At 41.5% G+C, this 23,688-nt stretch overlaps 3 protein-coding genes and 2 non-coding genes across 9 annotated transcripts in view; 4 read left to right on the forward strand and 1 right to left on the reverse strand.

Annotated features, from left to right (window-relative positions):
- Positions 1-7,058, forward strand: part of dyrk1ab (dual-specificity tyrosine-(Y)-phosphorylation regulated kinase 1A, b) — an 11,702-nt gene extending 4,644 nt beyond the window's left edge. For all 4 annotated transcript variants that reach the window (XM_005937900.2, XM_014338604.2, XM_014338601.2 and 1 more), the window contains 9 exons: positions 42-134; positions 514-702; positions 909-1,056; positions 1,161-1,447; positions 1,598-1,744; positions 2,053-2,193; positions 2,322-2,625; positions 2,901-3,025; positions 3,356-7,058. In XM_005937900.2, the coding sequence (XP_005937962.1) occupies positions 42-134; positions 514-702; positions 909-1,056; positions 1,161-1,447; positions 1,598-1,744; positions 2,053-2,193; positions 2,322-2,625; positions 2,901-3,025; positions 3,356-3,943 (2,022 nt within the window). In that variant the 3' untranslated portion in view covers positions 3,944-7,058. The remainder of the gene's footprint in view (positions 1-41; positions 135-513; positions 703-908; positions 1,057-1,160; positions 1,448-1,597; positions 1,745-2,052; positions 2,194-2,321; positions 2,626-2,900; positions 3,026-3,355) is intronic.
- Positions 7,059-7,190: 132 nt separating this feature from the next.
- Positions 7,191-7,262, forward strand: trnap-cgg. The gene has a single exon. It is a non-coding gene; the product is annotated as a tRNA-Pro (tRNA).
- A 273-nt stretch (positions 7,263-7,535) lies between these two features.
- trnap-agg lies at positions 7,536-7,607 on the reverse strand. Its single transcript has one exon. It is a non-coding gene; the product is annotated as a tRNA-Pro (tRNA).
- On the forward strand, positions 7,566-13,302 carry thap12b (THAP domain containing 12b). Its single transcript, XM_005937901.3, has 5 exons — positions 7,566-8,413; positions 9,237-9,357; positions 9,501-9,608; positions 9,715-9,751; positions 9,862-13,302. Exons 1-5 carry the CDS (start codon positions 8,325-8,327, stop codon positions 11,766-11,768), a joined length of 2,262 nt encoding a protein of 753 aa, XP_005937963.1. The 5' UTR covers positions 7,566-8,324; the 3' UTR covers positions 11,769-13,302.
- A 120-nt stretch (positions 13,303-13,422) lies between these two features.
- Positions 13,423-22,985, forward strand: map6b (microtubule-associated protein 6b). 2 transcript variants are annotated; one of them, XM_014338611.2, is made up of 4 exons: positions 13,423-14,691; positions 16,865-17,078; positions 17,651-17,699; positions 21,216-21,334. In XM_014338611.2, exons 1-3 carry the CDS (start codon positions 13,958-13,960, stop codon positions 17,693-17,695), a joined length of 993 nt encoding a protein of 330 aa, XP_014194097.1. In that variant the 5' UTR covers positions 13,423-13,957; the 3' UTR covers positions 17,696-17,699; positions 21,216-21,334. The 2 variants fall into 2 exon arrangements, with proteins under 2 accessions (XP_014194097.1, XP_005937964.1); XM_005937902.3 differs by lacking the exon at positions 17,651-17,699 and having other exon boundaries at positions 21,216-22,985.
- Positions 22,986-23,688: the final 703 nt, after the last annotated feature.

Raw genomic sequence — 23,688 nt, forward strand, 5'->3', positions numbered from 1 at the left:
CCCCCCTAAAATGCTGTTATTTCCCTTTTGTGATGTTTCAGAGGCACATGCCCCAGTGCTTTCGTGACCCAACTTCAGCTCCCCTGAGGAAGCTCTCCATTGACCTTATCAAAACATACAAACACATCAATGAGGTTAGTTTTGTTTTCATTACATGTACATCTAGAGCTGCAATAATTAAATTTGAAATTAATAAGCTGGTATTCTTATTGTTCTACTACATGTTTCAGTTAGTTTTACAAGTAGAATTGTATATACTTTTATATTTACTGTTTCTTTTGTCATGTGTGATATTGTGTTAATATATCAAGAATTTGGATTGATGGTCAGACAAAACAAGATATAGGAAGGTGTCACCTTGATCTGACAGCCTTTTTGTTCTATTTATTGTTATTTTGTTATTAAAGCGATGAATTGTTGCACCTTAAAAAAAAAGAATACTTAAGTGTTTGGCGTTCGTTTTACGTTGTAATAGTCAGTGAAACTTATGTGAACTGTTTTTTAAACTTATAGGTGTATTATGCAAAAAAGAAGCGACGGCACCAACAGGGTCAGGGTGAAGACTCCAGTCACAAAAAAGAGAGAAAGGTCTTTAATGACGGCTATGACGATGACAACTATGACTACATCGTCAAGAATGGGGAGAAGTGGATGGACCGCTATGAGATTGATTCCTTGATAGGAAAAGGATCATTTGGACAGGTGCTTAATTTATACATTGTGCACCATATACACATGATTTGAATCATGGCATGGAGAAAATGCAGGTTTTTATGAGAAAATTATGGTTTACTTTTCATCTGTATCACCAGAAGATTTGTGAAGCAACAGCTGTAGGTTTTTTAGCTGTGGTTAACAGTCGGCAAGTAATTTTCAAAAACGATATTATTTGTTTTTGGCATCTTTAGGTTGTGAAAGCATATGACCGAGCAGAGCAGGAATGGGTTGCCATTAAGATCATCAAGAACAAGAAAGCTTTCCTCAATCAAGCCCAGATTGAAGTGCGGCTCCTAGAGCTCATGAACAAACATGATACCGAGATGAAGTACTACATTGGTAATCAACTCTTGAAATTTGCATCTGATCATAAAAAACATATCAAAGAAGTTAAAATGGCTTTTTCTGTATTTGACTCATGGGTACAATTTGGTTTGCTGCAGTTCACCTAAAGCGTCACTTCATGTTTCGGAACCACCTCTGCCTCGTGTTTGAGATGCTGTCCTACAATCTATACGACTTGCTCCGAAATACCAACTTCCGTGGCGTCTCACTCAATCTCACCCGGAAGTTTGCCCAGCAGCTATGCACGGCGCTACTCTTCCTGGCCACACCTGAGCTCAGCATCATCCACTGTGACCTGAAGCCTGAGAACATCCTCCTTTGTAACCCCAAGAGGAGTGCCATCAAAATAGTGGACTTTGGCAGCTCATGCCAACTGGGCCAAAGGGTACTTTTACCATTTTCTTTAGCAATGTTCAAATCAACATATATAAAAAAATATCTCTGGGAAGTGTGCCATAAACTTTTTCCCCCTGAACACTTGGAGTTATATTAGATAAAAGGTCTCATTATCCCTGTTCTTTTACCCTTTTTGTAGATATACCAGTATATCCAGAGTCGCTTCTACCGTTCCCCAGAGGTGCTGCTGGGAATGCCCTATGACCTGGCCATTGACATGTGGTCCTTGGGTTGCATCTTGGTAGAGATGCACACTGGGGAACCCCTGTTCAGCGGAGCTAACGAGGTAAAAAAAAAAAGTGAAACACTACTTAGGTTTGTCTGTGAAGGTTCTCAGTCATCCAGGTTTGTTCTATGCTGTAACACCACTAATAATAACAAATAGCAATAACTTTCACCTCATGTTTACATTTTTCTTTAAAATGTCAGATAAATGTTTAAGAATAGTCCTCTTTAGATTGACATTTAACTTAATATATTAATAAGAAGTCTTCAGTCTGCTTTAAGTTGCAAGTATAAATGTCAAAGGTTTTGTCAAATATTCCTTTCTGTCAGCATGACAGGAAGTAACTTTATTATTAACACTTTGTCCAGGTGGACCAGATGAACAAAATAGTTGAGGTTCTTGGTATCCCGCCTAATCACATAATGGACCTAGCCCCAAAAGCCAGGAAGTTCTTTGAGAAGCTTTCGGATGGTACATGGAGTGTTAAGAAGACCAAAGATGGCAAAAGGGTGAGCTCTTTTCTTTGTGAAGATGCACTCTTGCCACAATTTGTTTTGTTGAATGTTCTGGAATAATTACTGTAGATTTTGGTGATATACAAGTTGCCTTTAATGTGACGGTCCTCTGATTTAAATAGTATAAGCCTCCAGCTTCGCGGAAGCTCCACTCCATCTTGGGTGTGGAGACAGGGGGTCCAGGTGGCCGGCGGGCAGGGGAGTCTGGCCATGCTGTTGCTGACTACTTGAAGTTCAAGGACCTGATCCTCCGGATGTTGGACTATGACCCTAAGAGCCGCATCCAGCCCTACTATGCCCTGCAGCACAGCTTCTTCAAGAAGACTGCGGATGAGGGGACCAATACAAGCAGTAGTGTGTCTACAAGCCCCGCATTAGAGCAGTCCCAGTCTTCAGGAACCACCTCCAGCACCTCCTCTAGCTCAGGTAACAGCCACCAGCTACAGATTCTGGGTGCAGTGTTAATCCTTTTTAAGTAGTAACATGTGTACATCTGTATGTTCTTGCATTAGGTAACATGGTTAAGTAACCAAAAAATTTGCTGACTTTGTTTGGTAAAATGCGGTTTTTGTAAACTGTTTCTTAACTCTTACCACAAGTAAAATGACCAAGAAAAACAACATGGTATGAAACCCATACAGCTGTGTGGGACAGAATTTGACATATTTGAATTGCTGAGGCTTGTTTTGTTTAAAACTCAGGAGGATCATCTGGGACAAGTACCAGTGGCAGAGCCAGATCAGACCCTACCCATCACCACTTGCATAGTGGAGGACATTTCGGCACGGCAATGCCTGCCATGGATGGTGACAGCCTCTGCCCACAGGTCAGTAAGGTAGCTGAAAATTAAAAAGTTGTACTAAGTTCTTGGAATGCTGGTTGATTAAACAAAAACTTAATAGCTTTTTTTTTTTTTTTCTTTTTTTTTTTTTTAAAGTTCATACAAATGACTTCCTGTTAGTGTCATACAAGACTTCCTTCACTCATCAAAAATATTCTTGAATTTATTTTTCATGTATGACATGTTATTTTATTATCAGTATTACTTGTCAGAAATGGTCACAGTTCCTGAATTGTGAATTTTAATTTTGTTTAGTTTATGTTCTCAAAGAAAGGTTTTAGCTGTATTCCACTACTGACTCTTCTTATTTGACAGGCAAGACAGCCTTACCCACCACCGCTGGTGTGGGGAGGTGGCGTCGGACCCGAATCAGTCACTGGAGAGACCCACCCAGTCCAGGAGACCACCTTCCATGTCCCACCTCAGCACCCTAAGGCCCTGCATCCCCACTCACATACTCATCACCACCATGGGCAGATGATGGCTACACGTCCACGCCCACGCCACTACACTTCCCCGACACACAGCTCCTCGACACAGGACTCCATGGAGGTGGTTCATGGCCATCTGTCAATGACCTCCCTGTCTTCCTCTGCCTCCTCTTCCTCTACATCGTCCTCTTCCACTGGGAACCATGGCAACCAGGCCTACCAGCTCCGCCATTTGCCCGCTGGAGCCCTTGACTTTGGTCAGAATGGTGGGCTGAGCATGGGGCTAGGTGCCTTCTCGAACCCACGGCAGGAGACTGGCATGGCAGCGCACCCTGCATTCTCCATGGGAACGAACACAGGGCCTGCCCACTACCTAGCGGAAGGCCACCTGGGCATGAGGCAGGGCATGGACCGGGAAGAGTCTCCAATGACTGGAGTGTGTGTGCAGCAGAGTTCTATGGCCAGCTCGTGACTGCACTGACATTTTGCTGTGTGTTCCCCCTGTGCGTCATTTTTAAGGTGGTGTTTTTTACTACAAGGTGTGTTGAGAACAAAAGCTGCTCACGTCAGAAGGGAGATATCACTGAACCGCTACTACAGAGATAAACCTTTGTTAAAAAGTATATAAGTAATTTTCACCAGTTTTTCTTTTGCAATCATTAGGCACAAAATAATACTGCGGAATAACCATAGTGAGATTGAGACATCCATTTTACCATTTCACCAGTTTCATGTAACCACCAAGTAATCACCATATGGTATTATGTGGCAAAATCTTCTAAGGAGCATTTCAGAGCAAAGTTTGAAGCTGTTTTGCAGGTAGCTGTTGGTGATGAAATGCTTGGCGTCCTCCTTCGGTTCAAACCATGGACTGCCTGACATTACTGTTTCACTGGTTCTTAATTATTTTTGCCCTTTTTTTGTTTTGTGAAGTTTCACGTAAAAAGCTGCTTGTAAATCCTGTAGCTTGACAATGAGGGGAAGTGTTTGCGGTGATATTTCTTGTTGTTGGTCGGTATTGTGTAACTCTGTCAAAGGGGAGCACATAGCAGTGGAGTCCCTATGCGTGTGCTGGCCGGGTGGAGAGGAGACCCCGCAGGTGGATACTGGTACCAGCCGGGGTCCAAGAAGAGGGAAGCACCACCCCTCAGGCCTAGAGGCCCCGTAGTCCTGCAAGCTGCAACCGGGCCTGGCACAGGCGAGAGCAGCGATGGGCGTGGGAGACGAAAGGATCCAGCCCAGTGAAAGGAAGACAGTCAGTGGCTGGTTCTAGATAACCCTTTGGCCTTATGACTCATGGACTTGGAATGGGATGGAGCTGGACATTATCATTTGAATTAAGATGGCTTTTCTCTATTTTTCTCTCTAGACAGCCCTTAATTCTTTAAAGAAATTAAAACAACTTAGAAAAGTTAAACACGAATGGTAATTTGAGGCCTTTCTCGACAAAGATTTCGTCTTCAGCAGGGCCCCACATAACAGGGTCTTATTGTACACAACAACCTCCTAAACATTAATTCCTTGAAATTTTACTGGTTAAGGATTTTGCAGTGGAAAGAACTATTCCAGAGTCTACCCTTTTATGTTTTATTTTTTTCCCCCCCTTCTGCATGTAGTTCCTCATCAGAACCACCTGCACAAGTCTCTCCATCCAAAACATGGAAACTGAAGAAAAAAATGAGTTAAGTGACTGCCTTTTTTCTCCTCAAATTATGCTGTGAATTTTACAAGAATTTATTTTCCCTTTGGATATGTTTTTATACCAAAGCAGTTGTTTTATAGCATATAGGTGTCTGTAACCAATAATGTAGCAGTTCACCACTTTGACGCAAAGTTTATCAAGATCTTATTTTAACGTCAATACAAACAGCTGCAATATATTACTTTAGCAAAACTGGAGACCGTTGTCGAGACCGTTGGCTATTGTGTATTCTGGCCAGATTTGTTTGCAACGTTTTACCAAAACTGTTTCCATATTAATTGGTAGATTATTTTGGGAGTCTTTTAAAACTTTGGTATGTTAGAGAATTTGGTAGTTACTCTGCAGGCTCCGGAGTAGCAAGATAGAGGCTGATGGTTTAAAAAAAAAACAACTTAAAAAAAAAAAAAAAACAAAAAAAAAACACAAAAAAAAAACACAAAACAAAGGAGACTAATGCGTTCTATTTCTGTGTCGTCGTTTTTCTTTTGCCCCCATCATACTATTTCAAAGGGTGTTGCTGCCTTTCATACATCATTTGGTCAACTTGGCTAGTTTCTGCCGTGAAGCAAGACTGTGGCAAACCAGTTCGTGTTGAATGGTATTGTTCTGATTTGGTAGGGCAGATCCCCACGATTGTTGTCCTATTCAAAGGGAAAGGGTGTCTGTCAGCCCACAATAACATGCTTTGCCTAGGCATAAATGCATGTCCTCAAAACATTACAGTCAATTACCAGATTTATTATTATTATTTTTATTTTTTTATATCAGGGATTTTGAAGTGCTTTCTTTCTTCTGTTGCTCATCTTACCAGCTTTGAAATTAGATATAAAAAAAGAAAAGAAACCCTGCCCACAGCCACCTTTCAAATTAAGGGCAGGACACAGGTCATGCTGTTGTCATCTTAAAGGAAAACCACCATACGAATTCATACTTGGCATTTTCCATAAACACAAATGTAAAGCTACCTATATTGAGATTGGAGTTTTATCTGGATGTCAAGGTTATACTTGCAAATTTGCAATCATTTTTCATACCCCGCAGAATTTGAGAAATTTAGAATTAGCCGGTGGTTTTTATTGCTGGCACTCATACTGGTACTAAACATTCCAAAAATAAAGACTGAAAGAAAAAAAAATTTGACTGCAGTGACTCGTAAGTGTGCGCCTATTTCAGATCATGCTGATTGACCTCTTATTTAGAGCAGTTGTCATGAAATGCAGCCCCTTTTTAATAGTTGAAATAGAATTTATGTATATACTTATATTTTTTTAATAAAGGAAGTATAGAACTCACTACCTTGCTCCTGCTGGTATGTTGATTATGTTTGTCAATTTGGTGACCATTCAGTGGGCAGGAACTCCTGTTTTCTTAGTGGCAAAACCTTGCCTTTTGGCAAAGGTACTTGACTACATCAGGACAACACTATGAGGTAGGGTTTGAATCAAACAGGGAAAGCTAGATCTTCAAACCTTAATAATTTTCACAGGGTATATTGTAAGTGCATGTACATCACAAACCTTACTTTTTGGTTATATGAGAAGCACATGGTTGGAGGGAAAAAAAAAAAGGTTCCATCGTTCATAAGCCTGTTCAGTTTGTGGGTTACACACAAACACCTATACTTGTTGACATATCTGAACACCCGACAGAAGTTGAAATCCTCTTATTTAATTTGGATTTATCCTTTTCATTTTTGAGTTCACATTTTTTCACTTTTTTTGTACATGCAACATGCACTATAGAATTGAACAGCATGGGGGAAAGGATAAGTCCATGTATCCACAGATTGTAAGATCTAGTCAAGACTTTGCTGTGTTTATGACAATGCCCTTTGTATTATATTAAGACAGTCTTATGTATGATATATAAAAAGAAGTTAATTGAATTGCTCTGTGTGTCTTTATTGTCCATTGACCCATCTATGTAAAATACTCAGATGTGAAATAGTATGTAGTCCTAGAAAACGGAGTGAAAATGCTACATTTAGAAAAGGATACAGGAAATACGTGACCGCGTTGGCTCGTTGGTCTAGGGGTATGATTCTCGCTTCGGGTGCGAGAGGTCCCGGGTTCAAATCCCGGACGAGCCCTCAATGTTTTACTCGGGAGTATGTATAGGATTTAAAAGAAACATAAAGAACCATTCATGATAAATGGTAAAACACATTATACTTGCCGTCTCACGTGCAGACACCTACTTTTCATGCTTGGAGATAACTTCGGATTTAAAAGTCTTTTTACACTGGTAAAGCGTTTGTCGACATTAATCGTGTCCTTTCGTGTGGTTTTTTTTGGCTCTCCTTTGCACTCATGTGTCATGCTTTTATGACTAATATTAATAAACCGAAAGTCAAAAAAAAGGCGGGCTCGTCCGGGATTTGAACCCGGGACCTCTCGCACCCTAAGCGAGAATCATACCCCTAGACCAACGAGCCACATGCAGGACCACTCACCCCTGCGTGTTATTACTGCCTCAGCCACCTGCGAACGCCTATTTCTGGAGTATACGTAATATTGCTAACCACAGAAAACACCCTTACTATCTAAATAGCTAACACTGACCTGAAGGATTCAGTATTGGGAAATGATGAAAACACAACGCGAAGAAATATGCACTTAGTAGTGCATATTTCTTCGCGTTGTGTTATTTCTTGCCTTTGTTAGCTACCTACTTAAATCACATGCTGCCGGTTAGTTGAAACACTGCAGGTCGTCCTGCCCTAGCGGCTAACGGATACGTTAGCTAATGAGGTGGGTGCAGTGCCCCCTGGAAGCGCGGCTGTCGCTACATTTCAGGAAGAAGAAGAAGAAAAAACAAAAACTCTGTTTTTTGCTTTTTAATTGGTTGACGGGTTATCTGTGGCGTCCAGTAGTTATCACGGGCAGCTTAGGTATGTCCAATCAGAGGTTCCGGGGGCGGGACATCCCTTTGCTAAACGCGATATATCCCAAATTTAACCGTTGTGAATGTGTGTTGGTGTATTGTGTGTCCTTTAAGTGTTTTCTTTGCCAGACATTGTCTGAGATCATGTTAGTCATCTCTTATCTTTAGCCGTACCCACCGTCCACTCAGCTTTCTACAAGAAAACCACTGAAGTCCGCGGATGACAATAGGCAGCCAAGTGAGCTAAGCTAACCACCGAACCTGAAGCATGCCGAATTTTTGCGCGGCACCGAACTGTACGCGGAAAAGCACGCAATCTGATTTGGCATTTTTTCGGTTTCCACGGGACCCGGAGAGGTAAGTCAGCAAATATGACAGTACGCTACGAGCTTTAGCATTCAGCAGAGTCCAGAAGACCATGTGTAGTATCCTAAAGTTGTACTGAAACGAGTGAGGAATTATAACACCACTAACCAATCCGTAAAGACCACAAACAAGGCGCGATAAATATTTTCTCGTTAATTTTCCAGTTATTAGGCCGTGTTTAATCACTAGCTTTTATCTGAACTACATCGCGTATATATATATATATGGCAGACTCAGTTTAGAGCTAACTTTCTGGTATGTAATCTAAGACGTGTAGACTAGGTCCTGACTGTTCGAATGGTTGTACAGTGTGGTTTCTGCTAAGGTCTGCATCTCCTTTTCTAGCCCAACATTCAAAATGTAGCAAAGGCAAATTATTTCTTAACTCCCATTTTCAGTTTTATTATGTTTTTTTTTATTTTTTTTTAACATAATGTGGCCACAATGTCAAACCAGAGACAAAAACTAACTCTGCATTTTGGTGTGCTTGTCTTTATGTTGTTGTTATTCCATTTTAATAACGAGTCATTTGAATTAATAAGGTGTCTATAATGATACGTTTGAGAAGTGCTACTTCAATTATTAAGTTGTGAATTTAGTAAAAGTGCTAGGGTAATGCATTTGGAGTACCCGATTTTTAGTGGAAATAGAAATACTTTATTGCACTTTTATTGATGTATTGCAAAAGAAAGTGGTAGGATATATTGCTGTTTCTGTAGTTTTTCTTTTTCTTCTCAGCCTTCATATGGACAGTGGCAGTCTCAATCCGTTTCTGTATCTTAGCATGTCAAATAAATTTTCTTATTACTTCTAGATGCAGAATCTGGGTAGAGAACTGTCGCAGGGCTGATCTAGAGGCAAAAACATCAGACCAGTTGAATAAGCACTACAGACTATGTGCCAAGCACTTTGACCCAGCTATGGTGTGCAAAACGGTGAGTATTTCGTGAGCAGGCAGAGCCTTCTCTATATTTATTTCCTCAAAAATGTGCATCTTTTAAATGTTGCTTATTTTAATTATGTGAGTTTTGTTTGCTTGTTTGTTTAGTTTTTTTTGTTTGTTTGTTTTTTCCCCCAGAGCCCTTATCGGACTGTGCTGAAGGATACGGCAATTCCAACAATATTTGATCTAACAAGCCATTTAAAAAATCCTCACACCAGACATCGCAAGCGAATTAAAGAGCTTGTAAGGAAGATATTTGATAGCTTTTGGGTCTTTTTAAATAAGGTTAATAACATGACTGTTTTTAGTTTTGGTAAATAACTTTTATACTTTTTTTTTTTAATTGCAGACTGAAGAAGATATACGGAAGATAAAAGAAAGGAGATGTAAGCTATTAAATTAGGACTTTGTTCTTTTGTTTGTTTGTTTGTTTTTTGTTCCAATTTTATAATCAGTTTTCTTGAGAAGATTGTAGTTATGTCATCTCTCTTCACAGTGGCATCTTCTATTGACCAGATTGCTTCCAAAAAAGATGCCGCAGAAGATAGCACAACCACCAATGAGGATGAACCTCAGCTGTCCACGGAGGAGAAGGCATTTCGGGAATACCTGAGATCTTTGTTTGAGGCCGTGGTCATGTTAGGAAAACAAAGCATACCGTTAATGCCTCTTAAAGCATCAGAAACAGAACTTAAACCCAACAACTTCCAGGCCCTCCTAGATTATCGCATGAATGCTGGAGATGAAGCTTTGAAGAAGCGCTTTGAGGCAACGGCCGTGAACTCTGAATACCTTTCTGTAACCCAGCAAAGTCAGCTCCTGGACATTTGTGAGAACACAGTGAGGGAGGAGATGCTAATGGAAGTGAGAGAGAGTCGCTTCTTCTCCCTAGTGACAGGCGACCTTGTGGAATTTGCCAATGAGAAGCACCTTCCTCTGTTTTTACGTTTTGTAAATCAGCAGAACGTCCTCCGAGAGGAGTTTTTGGACTTTGTGCCATTTGATGGTGATGAGCCTGCACTGGTAGAGAGACTGGAGGCCCAGCTGACTGATCGCTGGGGGCTCAGCATGGAAGACTGCCGTGGTCAGGCCCATAAAGCCACTGGGATTTCCACCACCAAGATGAAAGCAGTAGCAATATTACTGATGGAGAAGTATCCCTTGGCATTGCACATGCCTTGCTCCCATATGGCACTGAACATTCACCTGGCCAACAGCCTTCCATTCCCCAATGTCCAAGTGGTCATGGAAACCCTGAGGAGGATTGGTGCTTTCTTTCAGGCCCAGTCAACTCAGGATGAGCTCGAGAAAGCCATCTCCACTCACTACCAGAAGAATGAAGAGAAAGGAGCTGCACTAAAACAAGCTTGTATCCCAGGCTGGACAGAACAACACAACGTCTTTGATGTGCTGCTGGATATGTTGCCACCGTTGCTGCTGTGCATGGACAATATTCGAGACAATGAAGAAGGAAAGTTTGCTGCCTCTGTGGTGGCAGATGGATATTCAATAGCAGAAACTCTTGCAGACTTTGAGATCGTTGTCACCATTGTCATCCTGAAGAATGTCCTTACCTTCACTAGAGCCTTTGGGAGGAATCTCCAAGGGGAAACACTTGATGTGTTTTTTGCTGCCAACAGTCTAACAGCTGTCCTGCATTCACTTAATGAGGTCAATGATAACATTGATGTCTACCATGAATTTTGGTACGAGGAAGCTGTGAGCGTGGCTACCATGATCGAGATTCCCGTCAAAGTTCCAAGGCTGTTTCTACGGAAACAGCGTGCTGCCGATGTGGGTGAAATTCAAGCTGAGCCGTATTTTAAGGAGTATGTTACAATGCCTGTAATCCACGGGATCATGCAGGAGGTGGAGGACATGTTCTCTGAGACTAACCTCAAAGCCCTGAAGTGTCTGTCGCTGGTTCCGGCTGTCATGGGCCAAATGAAGTTCAACACCACTGAGGAAAACTACGCAGATGTTTACCGGAATGACCTCCCCAATCCTGACACGTTACCTGCAGAGCTCCACTGCTGGAGAATCAAGTGGAAGCACAGAGGCAAAGAGGTGCGCCTGCCCACCACCATTCATGAAACCTTGCAGCTCCCAGACGTTAAATTCTTTCCCAATGTGAACTCCTTCCTTAAGGTACTTTCCACCTTGCCTGTGCTGAAGCTAGAGGACAGCAAAAGTGACACGGCAAGTGGAAGACTCCAGGCTTACCTCGACAGCATGCCTCCTCACCAATGGAACAAAAGTCTTGCGATGCTTAATGTTAACACTCATGTCAAACATGACCTGGATGTCATGGTGGACAAATATTGCAGACTGTATCCAGAGGATGACACTGAAGTTGATGCAGAGTCTGAGGAAGTAGCCGAGGAAGAGGCTGGGATGAAATGATGTGATGCAGTGAGCTGAACAGAACAGTTTGGATTGATTGCATAATTTTCGGGGGTGTAAAAACATGTGGATACAAGTACTAGTAAATTTTAATGGAGACGTAAATTAGCGCTTGACATTCATGTCTGAAGTTAAGCTCTTATTGTATTTGGTCAGATGAATAAATGGTGTATTTAAATGCACCACACACTTAATCTTGAGTTGTAAACAGATTCACAAATTTGTCTGGAACAAAATGAATACTCGTTATTCCTTGTGGACTTTTTGAAAATTGTAAATCAAAAAACGATCTGTAAACATTCAAATTCTGTGTCAACTTGAGTTATTAGACTAGACTCTTCTGTAAATGTTTATATATTTTTCTATCTTAAAATGGATCTGTCAGGTTCATTTACGATTCCCTGTTTCTTTCACTGATCTCTGCTAGGCTAGCTCTATATAATTTCAAAACAATCAACTGCAGCCCTGTAGTTCATCCTTTGTCTGAAACAAGATAAAAATCTATGAGCTTCCAGTTGAGAGGGAAAAAAGTTTATTTCCCAATCGTTTGCTGTGAAATTGAGACTTATTTACACAGGTCTAGATACCAGTCAGTGACATTTTTGCGATTGCTTTAGCTGCTAGCATATTGCTGCAGTTTCCTGTAGTGTGCGTGGAGCATCCTAACTTGCCTGCAGTCAGTCACAAACTACCCGTCAAGCTGTAATGTTTGCATACAAGTCAACAACTTTCATGCAAAGTACAGCAAGGAGGGTTTTTTTGTTTAGCACCCTCTTTGCAGCTGCTTTCACCTGCCGACGGCCAGTAACCGCTTAATAAATACACACTAACTACTAGTAACCAGAGGTTGCCAGGGGGTTACCTACTGATCTCTAGGCCTGTGTGACTGAAGTCTTAACAGTGATTAGTCGCTGGCTTCATTGTTTGAAAGTTTGGTCATATCAAAATGAGCATTCTTTTCTTTCTTTTTTTTAACATTTAGTTTATGTCATATATGACAGGAAATGGGTCCACTTTTAAGGACTTTCTATGTTTTGTGCTTGATGAGCTTTGCTGCTGAGATTAACAAATGGCCTAATTTTTTTTGTTTCTGTATTGTGTGCTTTTAATTCAAACCACATGATGGAGGCAGATGCCCCTGTTGATTCACAGTGCAGGACGCAGGAAGAGCAGGAGAGGGAGCAATGCCATCAACATCAGCAGCATCCCTGAATTAATGCTCAGGAAATGTTTTCTACTGTAGAGTGAATTAGAATGTCAGTTATTTTGTACAGCTAAGTGCAAATCTGTGGAAAGCTCATCCCTGTACAGGCTAACGTGATTTAAATGGTCGTGCATCGCTGTTCTGATTGTAATGCAGTTAAATGTTTGCTTCACTGTGCAGATTGATGCAGGGATAGGAGTCGGCATAAATGGGTTAGTTTGTTTGGAAAGATGGTTTTCATTTTTATTTCCACGCATTTTATATAAAGTTTGTTTTGCTTGAATAAGACTCTGTAAAGAAGACCAATAAAGCCGGAGTCAGTGACCAAAATATTTTTTATTGTTTTCTTGAATATTTCGTCATCAGATTTTGCATCTCGTCCCGACTTTAATCATGGCCGCTGCATTCAGTGGGATTTGACTTGATGTTAATTTCGTGTTATTTGTTCTGATTTTCAGCCACGTTTTTTTTTTTCGGCCATTTCCTAAAAACGGAACAATAGGCTTCTACGAGGCTTGCATCCACTGTGGGTTTACGTTTGTGACATGGCAGCATTGGGGTTAACCGTGTCTCCTCCCTCTTTGCTGGCCAGACGCTGACGAGCTCAGGTGATAGTTCATCGTGCATACTCAGTGCAGACCCCCTGACTGTCGAAGGAGCACACAAATGTGGGTGGGGTCGCTTTGATGCGCAACCAGACAGCAATGTATACACTCCACAGCAAGCCCCCAAACTGTGAAACTTGAACAAGAGAAACATCCTGCAGGAGGAGGCAGAGAGGGAGGCGTGTGGGCGCTTCTCCCGTAAGTCTCGGGCAAAGATTAGATCTGCTCGTCGGAATTGCATAACGCGAGAGTAATCCTGACTGGACAAAAAACGAAGAGGGTTCGAGTCGTGAGTAGGACGTTTATTTACGTGTTTATCCCCGATTTATTTCCTTCCCCTTTAGCATCTTTCTCTGGTCAGCTTCCTAGAATCGAACATTATGGCATGGCCGTGCATTACGCGTGCTTGCTGCATCAATCGCTTTTGGTCCGAGCTGGATAAAGCAGACATCGCGGTGCCTTTGGTTTTCGCCAGATACTCCGACGTGGCCGACGTACCGCATGTGCCCCATCATCCGCAGCCGAAACTGAAGAAGGCCGGTGCCATTGCCATAGAAACCCAGCCCCATCCCGGCGAGCAGGAGGCTGGGAAGGCACCGCCCGCGACGGGTGCCGCAGCGGGCAAAGATGGCTCTACTGCGTCCGTCATGCGCCAAGACTTCAAGGCGTGGAGAGTGCGCCCCGAGGCCAGCTGCAAGCCCAGAAACGAGTACCAGCCATCGCCGGCCCCTTTCAACAACGAAACTCAGTATCAGAAGGATTACAAGCCCTGGCCTATACCGAAGAAGCACGACCACCCATGGATCCCCAAATCGAGCCCCACCGCCGGCGGTCCGGAAAGGAGCGCAGGAAGCGGTAAGCAGGAGCAGGTGGCCGCCGAGGTCGAGAGCGGGGTGGAGAAGAGCGAGATTGAGGAGAAGACGCAGGAGAAGGAGTCACAGGAGGTGGTCAAGAGAAGCGTGAAGAGGGAAAAGTCATCAGAGAGGAAAACAGGTGAGAAGACGGAGGGACAGGTGGCTGCAGATGTGAGCGCGGAGCAGAGGAAAGGCAGAGCGGCTGCAGACGCTCTGAACAGGCAGATAAAGGAGGTTATGTCGACTTCTAGCAGCTACAGGTAAGAGTGTAAGGCTGTGACAATGCGCTGTTCAAGGTAACACTTTTTATTCTACACTCTTTACATGTTTGATTTTCTGTAATTGTTACTGTGCACTCGGTAGCAGCAGAGGGTGTTAGCAGGAATAAGCACAGCATCCCTGAAAGCACTTCAGCTGTCACCCAAAAATCACTAGAGGATTTTTTGGTAGGCTATTGAAGGGTCTCTTTTTGCAATCTCCAGTGATATCAGATGTAAACTGACACTGCTACAGATAAAGGTTCAGTATTGATTTTTTTTTTCTGCTTCAGCCTTCCTGGGAGTACTACCAAATCAATGCCATGGGCCATGAATGAGTAAAGCCACTAAAAGGATCTGAATGTAATCATGTGTGTCTTAACAGGGTTTTTTCTGCTCAGGCTTCCTCCAATTTTGAGTAGGCGAGGCATGCAAGTTGAGAAGACATGCTTCACAGAAATTTCATGGAGAAAAGCTCATTACAGATCAAAACTGAATTAGTCTACTTCACTGTGTTTTGCAGGCAGTGAAGTAGAAACAGTTTGGATCATGAGAATTTTAAAATGTGAAACCAATGAAGGAGTAAACCATGTATACAAGAGTAAAGAAGGGCTTCTGTCTCTAACCCAGAACACACACTCACTGGCCACTTTGTTAGGTACACCTGTTCAACTGCTCATCAACACAAATATCAAATCAGCCAATCACATGGCTGCCAGAACGATAAATTTAATGAGCTTGAGTTTTTATAGCCTCCATTAAAATCGGACAATAAATGCTGGAAAAACAGTGTCCACTCCAAGCTTCGATTTCTGCTGCAACATTAAGATGGTAGGCTCAGAATTTGGCATTAGCAACAAGCATGGATCCATCCTGCCTTCTGGGCCCCTTACCAAGTGAGTACTGTTGCTGACCACGTCTGTCTCTCTATGACCACTGTGTACCCATCTTGTGATGGCTGCTTCCAGCAGGATAATGTCACAAATGTCACAAGACTCAGATTATCTCGAACTGTTGTTTTGGGTTTTTTTCTTAATACGACAATGAGTTTACAGTACTCACATGGGCTCCACAGTCACCAGACCTCAATCTAATAGATTTAATAAAGCTCCCCTGGGATGTGGTGTAACGGGAGATTTGCATCATGGACGTGCAGCTGACAGATCTGCAGCAACTGGTTGATGCTATCACTAAAATCTCTGAGGAATAATTTCACCTTATTGAATTTATGCCACAGTGAATGAGGACAGTTCTGAAAGCAAAAGGAAGTCCAACTGGGTGCTGCCAAGGTGTACCTAATAAAGTGACTAGTGACTGTATGCATAAATGACCTTGCTTTCTGAATGGCTGAGTTGTAAACTGGAAGTTTTCATTTGTGCAGTGAATAAAACACAGTTACACATTGCAATAACAGCTCCCATTTATTAAAAAAAACAAACAAAAACTATTTTCAGGGTCATAATAATAATTAATAACAACAATAATAGTAATAATAATCTGAATTAGAATTCCTAATTAATTTCCTGCTGTGTAATAGAAAACATGTGTAAGCGGTGTCTCACAACGAGTCCACTTCTTGTCTACATGTACCTGAAAAGAAAGCACGTGTTGCCCCTTCCTGGTCTTGCAGAGCGTGGACAATAAATCTGAAGGTCAAATTTTGATTTGACTGCTAAAAATAAACTGACAGTCCTGCAGAACCTGCAGCTGAGCTGTAATCAACATGAATACAGTACACATGTCTGATGGTTGGTACATGAGCGTCTACATAAAAGTGAGGATAGCCTCTAGTGGTGATGTCAAATTATCCTAGGCCTCTATGCCAAGGATAATCTGTACCTTGCAAACCTTTCATAGAAAGCTTTTTATCATTATTATTATTACTATTATTATTATTATTATTATTATTATCATCATTATTTGTAAATCTTCTGTCTTTACAGTATAATCAGTGGCCGCTCTTCTCTCAATTCAATGCTTAATTTTGGCTAGCTGTTAATTTTAATGTTGTATGAGGAGCACCACAGCTGTGTTCAGTTTTAACAATTGATTCATTGACCAGGTTTCAGTTTATTTGAGAGTCAGTTGATTTAATCACTCTGATTTTATCTTTTTTCTTAACTATTCAGTAATAAAAAAATAAAAAAAATCAAAATCTCATTTACACTGTTCTTAGGACTGAGTTCAAGGCTTATAAGGATGTGAAGCCAGTGAAGCCCATCAAAGCTCCATCCCAGTATAAACCCCCTGGGGAGGAGACCAGTCTGGAAACCAGCTATAGTGCCACATTCAAAGGGGAGCAGGTGAAGGCTCACCCAACGGACAACAAGCTGCTGGAGCGCAGGAGGATACGCAGCCTGTATAGCGAACCCAGCAAGGAGCCTGCCAAGGTGAGATGACGTCCACGCACGAATCTGCAGAAACTATACCTCTCCATCTCCATTTTGACTTCTTGTAATTGCACACATATCAAACCTAAATTAACCCGGCTGTATGCTAGAGTTTGTATTTCGTGATTTGAGTTCTTACTCACTGAAACCCATAAGTGTTATCTCATTATACAAAATATTCAAGAAGTGCCTAATGGCATGTGGTCTAACTCCCCATAAACACAAACTAGAACAGCTTTATGTGTCAACATTCTTTTTTAATTACATGATGTGCATTTGTCATTGCTACTTGGTTCTGCTACACTACGCTCAGCTAATCAGCATACATGCTGTGTATTTAGCAAGCTGTATATGCTAATGAATAGTAAAATGGTCACTGCATCGATTTCAGAAGCTAAAGTGACATTCCATAATTAGAGTATGGTAATATGACGTAATCCCTTTACCAACCTATTATTTGAAGATATTCCCCACATACGGTAAGATCTTTTTGCATGTAATGGGTTTGAATTGGTTAGTCATGTGTCTACAGTGGTGTGTTCATGTGGCCACTCCTTCTCTCATTCTTGTAGGACTTCTCAGAGACTGAGAGCAGCTCTGTTCTAAATCTGCTGTAGTCAGGTGTGTTCTCTGTTTCTTCTAGAAGGCATGGAGGCTGACCTCAAAGTTGATAAGGCCAAAACATGCATACTGACACACACACACACACACACACACACACACACACACACACACACACACACACACACACACACACACACACACACATGCATTTTCAGCTCACACACACACACACACACACACACACACACACACAGTATGCGTCTTGGCTAATGGGAGCTACAGGCCATGTCCACACTAATGCGTTTTCCTGTGAAAACGCATCTTCTTCTCTCCGTTTTGGCCTTCCGTCCATGCTGAGACGGCGTTTTCAGTCAAGGAAAATGCAGCGTTTTGAAAACGCTCTCCAAAGCGGAAACATTTGAAAACGCCGTTTTTGCGTCACACTGTGGACAGCGAACCTTTTCGAAAACGACAGCACATTTTAGTCATGTGATGCAGTCATGTGACCAATTAAACTAAGATCGCGGAGGGCATTATACAGCAGTTGTTTTGTTTGCGCTCAATTTTGACAGCCCTATTAAAGATTAATATCAGTTTGTACATGCTCCAGAGAGCTTTTCTTCAAATTCTTTAATTGTCAATCGCTTTTGCAACTTTGTACTTTTGTGTTACTCGCAGCAACAACTCCACCTCATTGTTAGTCCATTTAAAAAACTCGACATTTTGCCGCAACGTTTCAAAGAGCCGAAAAGTAAATAAGTGGCAGACAGAAATGAGGCAGGTCGAATCGTCTTGCGTTTCACGCATGCGCAGTACTGGAACGTAAGCGTTTTCAGACGTTTCCAATTGTGGACGCACACAAACGATCGTGTGGATGCGGAGCGTTCTCAGACGAAAACACCGTTTTCATATTTATCCGGGCTAGTGTGGACGTAGCCTCAGTCACATTTATCACCCAGTGGCCAGATGCAGTCCTCCCAAAGTTATTTGTTCACTGTTTGCCCACTTCTCAGCCTGCACCAGCCACTACCTTTTGTGGAGATTTGTAGTTTTAACAGTTCATCATGGGGTTTTGGAAAAAAAAAAAGGATGGGATTGGAGGAAACAATGAAGCAGAGATGCTATCAACATGTATCAGATAAAAATCAAAACATTTGTTGCACCAGTGGACCTAGAAAACATTCCTTGATGCTCTATTGTGTTAGTAAAAGCTACACTGGGCAAGATGGCACTTTTCTTTTTTCTTCATGCAATGGCTGAACATGAATTGGCATACAGATTATAAAGAGGAATACTAGGAATATGGCAGTGCATTTTTGATATCCTTTGTGCCTCTGTCTGATTAGTGTAGCAGCAGTGTGCAGGTCAGTGTGACACAGCCATGTGGATCTAATTGTATTCTTTGAGACCCACGTCATCAACATTAAGAAGCAAAAATATTTAAAGTGTTAAATCTAATCTGGACTTTGTTCTGAAAATGTCTGGTAAACCTGATGGAGTGCAGTGCCTTTCTTTATTTATTTTACACTGGTACCATGGTAACATAGTCTTCCTAATCCCACACTGACCGTCTCTGGCAACAAAATTTATTAACAAGGTTTGCCATGGCGACGCCTAACTTACTTTACACAACTCTGAGAAATAGAGCTGAACACGTTTTTTTTTTTTGGTCAGAAATAACCTTTCACTGTCATCTTATACAATATTGTTTGTAAGGTTTATTTAATCAGCAAAAGTTGAGCATGATTTGCAACTTTGTCGCTGGATGCTGATGCTCATTTATAAAAGCTGGGAGCCCCTCCATCAGTCTGTTATCACTAAGGCAACTCCAGCTCAAGAGCAGAAATGAGCTAAGCGCCTGGCTTGAGGCCACATTTATCTATGCACCCACTTTTCCCCACTCAATCTTTTGATCTGAACAAATCTCACCAATGCAGGCCTGCTTGTCAAGCCTCCACCAGTATTAGAAGTTGAACCAAATTACTTCATTTTATAAAGCATAATACTAACATCATATACTAATATAAACTAAATACCATGTATGCTTTATATTCCTTAAAAGTTCATTAAATAAGGAACTGCACGAACCACTTTTTAGAGAAGGAAAGGCACAAACACGCTTTTTGTGCTATTTTTTGGACCTTTTATCTTCATTGCACTAACCACATCATGCAAGTATCATCTATAGCATATGGTGTCATTTGCCTGAAATTATCTTGAGTAGCAAGATAAAAGAAGGTTTGTATTGCATGATAAAATAAGACTTGATTTATAATCTATCAGTTAGCCTACAGTAAGTAAAGATGTAAATGGTTAGCTTAAAATTTTGGGAAGTATGCTTATTTGTTTTCTTGCTTGGAACCAGCAGTTAATTATCTTAGCTTTGCACAAAGGTTCTCAAAATGTGGTCCGCGGGTCAGTGGCATTCCATGGTAACACAGTATGCTGCCTGTGAGTTTGACAAGGAAAGAATACATGAATGTACAACACATTTAATTTATATGCATGTCACCCTTTAAATTTCCAGTGCAGAGCAAAACCAAGAAAATGTATCACTTCGGTTTCATCTCTGCTGTTCTAGCAGTCATAGCGGTCTAAACCTTACTGTCACCCCATTAGCTGTTAGTTCCTCACACCCCACATGGTGGTGGTGGTGTTGGTTGGTTTCATTATGTCACCCCCACTGGTTAAACGTGGAAAACTAAACGAAATAAAATGTAGAATCCTAGAATATTCCCACAGAGTGTCAACGACATGCCTGATCATCAGCATCAGAATTCCCTTCTAAGCTGAGATCTGCAACTTGTTATTTCAACATGTTAAAATGGCAGTTTTGCATTGGGGTTAAAGTCTGCACCATCCTGCAGTTAGAAAGTCTTGCTATAAGGCGTTTGAACAAATGTGATTGGCTCAGTTGTTGGCTTTGCAAGTGATGGAGCAACACCTGTAATGGGCTGAGAGAGGTGGAGTAGCCACACTCCTGGGTGGAAAGATCAACCCTAACCCCATTGTCATTGAATGCACCATTCACAGTTAGAATCTGTGGTACATGATGCTGTAAAACATGTTACAGAGCGAGTCATTTTTACACATTCATTGACTCTTAAACTCCAGAAGCCTGCAGTAACTTTAAGTAAATGGAGCTGGATGCTTCTGGATATTTACATATGTGGTTAAAAGTGGGTCAAGCTCAGCAGGAAGGCAGAGAAATCTGTGATCAGTGGATAACCAGGCCAATTTTTTTTATTAGGAATCTACCGTAGTGGCATATTTATTAATTATTTCATTAAACTGACAGCAGTTTGTGCTGCTGAATTTTCAACATGATTTCATATTAAATATTTGTTTGTTGTGTTCGATTGTGTCTAAAGAGGAGAACAATAAGGCCGGGTGTTTATCCAGAATTTTTGCTAAGCTGAGCCAAGGTAATTGGCTATCGGCTTTAGATTCATATTTAAATGATGATGTTGTCATCCTCCAAGCAAGGAAACAAAATAAATTCCATTTCCCAAAGTATTGATCAGTTTCTCTGACATCCGTTTAATCTCTTCTCGCGTCTCTTCTCTCTTTCAGGTGGATAAACCAGTTTCCCGCACCAAACCAAAAAAGTCATCATCAACACCAACAACAACAACAGGGAGGATGCAGAAAAAAGCTAAAGAGAAGCAGATTTCTAGTTCCCAGTCAGCCAAGAAGAAACCTTCTTTGGGCGCCTCAGAACCCAAACCGGGCGGAGCCGTCACAAAGAAGAGCAAAGAGATCAGCAACAGACTGGCAGAGGCGGGCAAACAGTAAAACAAGCTGACGTGGTCACATGAAGCGAATCTCTTCCCTTTGGTTTATTTCCTTACCTGTTGTTTTTGCTGTCCGGTCATATATAGTTTGAAATGGGCACCAATGTTGAGCTTTTAGAATAATGCAAATAATTTCACGGCAAACTATGCGTGTGTGAATGTGTGAAAAGTACGTGAATGTATTCTGGCGCACAGAAATGCTTTCTATTATCGAGCACATAATTTTGCACATTGTTTCTATGAGTTCTGTTTCGACAGCAAACCTTAAAAAGGAGCCATCGGTACACATGTAGTGTGTGTATGAAAGGGAATTTTTACCTTTGTCTGAATGGATGATGAATTCAGTGTTAAAATGATTGTAAACAAAAAGAAAAAAGTCAAAGAGAGGCTTTTTTTGTTTTTCTGTATCACATGAAGGGATTTTTGTGAAAAGTGAATAATCTGTTTCACAGTGAATTACAGTGCCTCCGCTGTATGGTCCTGGTTTTCATTTCATTGTTCTGGATGATATCTGCTGAGATAGAAAGTGAACTGTAATATAATTACTACAGCTTGCATGCAAGACCCTGTTTTCGGTTCATTAGCTGACTGTCTGTCACAGTCACATCCTAGCTTGTAAATTGAGCTTTCAAAGATAAATGTATAGGGTTAAATCCTTCTCAAACATAATGCATGAGTAGAAATAGATTCTGATCACACCAAAAAGGTACATACAGTGAGTAAAATCATAGTCTAGTGGCTATTAAAGCTGTAAAATAAACACACCAGCAATATGGTTTCACCCACAAGCAATCTAAATGGAGATCCACTCCCTTGATTTAATAAGAAAACCATAATTTTTACGATGACTCAGTACTTTGTGGCATTGTACTCCACCCTCCCCTCTGAGCTGTGACGCTGTAGTTGTGCTAAATAATTTAAAAAAAGAAAAGAAAAGACAAATAGGCCTAAAAAAAGAGAGAGAACTAGTTAGATTTGCTCAACATTTTTCACACTGAATGCACTGATGTGTTGAAGGACAAGGAATGGGCCAGGACTCTTTAAACTGCTGCTGTCTGAAAATCTAAAACTCGCATGAGTTCTTCGTGACATGACCTCAAAAAGTCATCACAGCCCAGCCTTCCCTCTCTGGTTGTAAACACAGACGTATACCGTGATACCCTCAGTGGCCGACACGGCCGCAGTGTGTGAGGGCCCAGTCTAGCACTAGCCACCGTGGGTCTGCTTCCAGTTTTAGCTTCTGTGTGTGTGAGTGCATGAGTGATAACTGAGTGAAAGTTTTTTTTGTGCGTGCGTGTGTGTGTTTGACCTCTTCAGCCTGCTGCCTGCTAAGCATCAAGTCTGACCCAACCACTACAAGTGCTGCTATGCACTCCGACACTCTGGTGCTATATCTCTCATCTTATATGCTGTCTGGTTTGGACTGCGCGTGGCGTCAGACCAGAGTGAAGTGATGATATGACATGCGTATGTCATACTGCTGTTGTGATATTGTACTTGTATTCTCAGCTTGCTTTGGATGAACTGATTAAAGTGATGCAGAATCCTGCATTGTGACTTGTTGAATTTATTTGGACTTTAGTGTTTATTAAAATGCAACAGCTTATCCTGTTAAGTAAATTTCATATACTGTCACTGTCCACTTTGTTAGGTACACCTGTTCAGCTGCTCATTATCACAAATATCCAGAGGTCAGAGAAAAGGAAGGAAGGCAACAGCTCAAAAAGACTTATTACAATCAAGGTATGTAGAAGAGGATCTCTGAATATGCACAACATGTCAAACCTTGAAGCAGATGGGCTACAGCAGCAGAAGATAACATGACTCCTGTCATGAAACTGAAGCTACAGTTCAGAAATTAAACCATAAAACATTGGTAACACGTGTCCATGTCTGGTGAGTTAGGCTCAGAATTTGGTACAAACAACATGAAATCATGGATCCATCCTTCCTTGTATCAACAGTTCAGGCTGCTGGTGGTGTAATGGTAAGGGGGATATTTTCTTGGCACATTTTGTTTCCTATTAGTAACCAAATGAGCATTATTTAAGCACCAAAGCCAACCCAATTAATGTTGCTGACCAAGTCCATCCCTTTATGACCACAGTGTACCCATCTTCTGATGGTTGCTTCCTGCAGGATAATGCGGCATGTCACATACCTTAAATCATCTTAAACTGGTTTCTTGAACATGGGGTTCACTGTATTCAACTGGCTTCCACACTCACCAGATCTCAATCCAATAAAGCACC

This window comes from Haplochromis burtoni, unplaced genomic scaffold (genome assembly GCF_018398535.1).
Source record: "Haplochromis burtoni strain Fernald_Lab_line unplaced genomic scaffold, NCSU_Asbu1 Contig_216, whole genome shotgun sequence".
Classification (NCBI taxonomy): Eukaryota; Metazoa; Chordata; class Actinopteri; order Cichliformes; family Cichlidae; genus Haplochromis; species Haplochromis burtoni.

Excerpts from the sequence above, each read along its gene's own strand:
- thap12b (XM_005937901.3), top strand. The coding sequence starts at position 8,325 with ATGCCGAATTTTTGCGCGGCACCGAACTGTACGCGGAAAAGCACGCAA. Across the intron at positions 8,414-9,236 it reads TTTCCACGGGACCCGGAGAG|ATGCAGAATCTGGGTAGAGA; the intron begins GTAAGTCAGCAA and ends TATTACTTCTAG. Across the intron at positions 9,358-9,500 it reads CAGCTATGGTGTGCAAAACG|AGCCCTTATCGGACTGTGCT; the intron begins GTGAGTATTTCG and ends TTTTTCCCCCAG.
- map6b (XM_005937902.3), top strand. The coding sequence starts at position 13,958 with ATGGCATGGCCGTGCATTACGCGTGCTTGCTGCATCAATCGCTTTTGG. Across the intron at positions 14,692-16,864 it reads TCGACTTCTAGCAGCTACAG|GACTGAGTTCAAGGCTTATA; the intron begins GTAAGAGTGTAA and ends CACTGTTCTTAG. Across the intron at positions 17,079-21,215 it reads CCAGCAAGGAGCCTGCCAAG|GTGGATAAACCAGTTTCCCG; the intron begins GTGAGATGACGT and ends TCTCTCTTTCAG.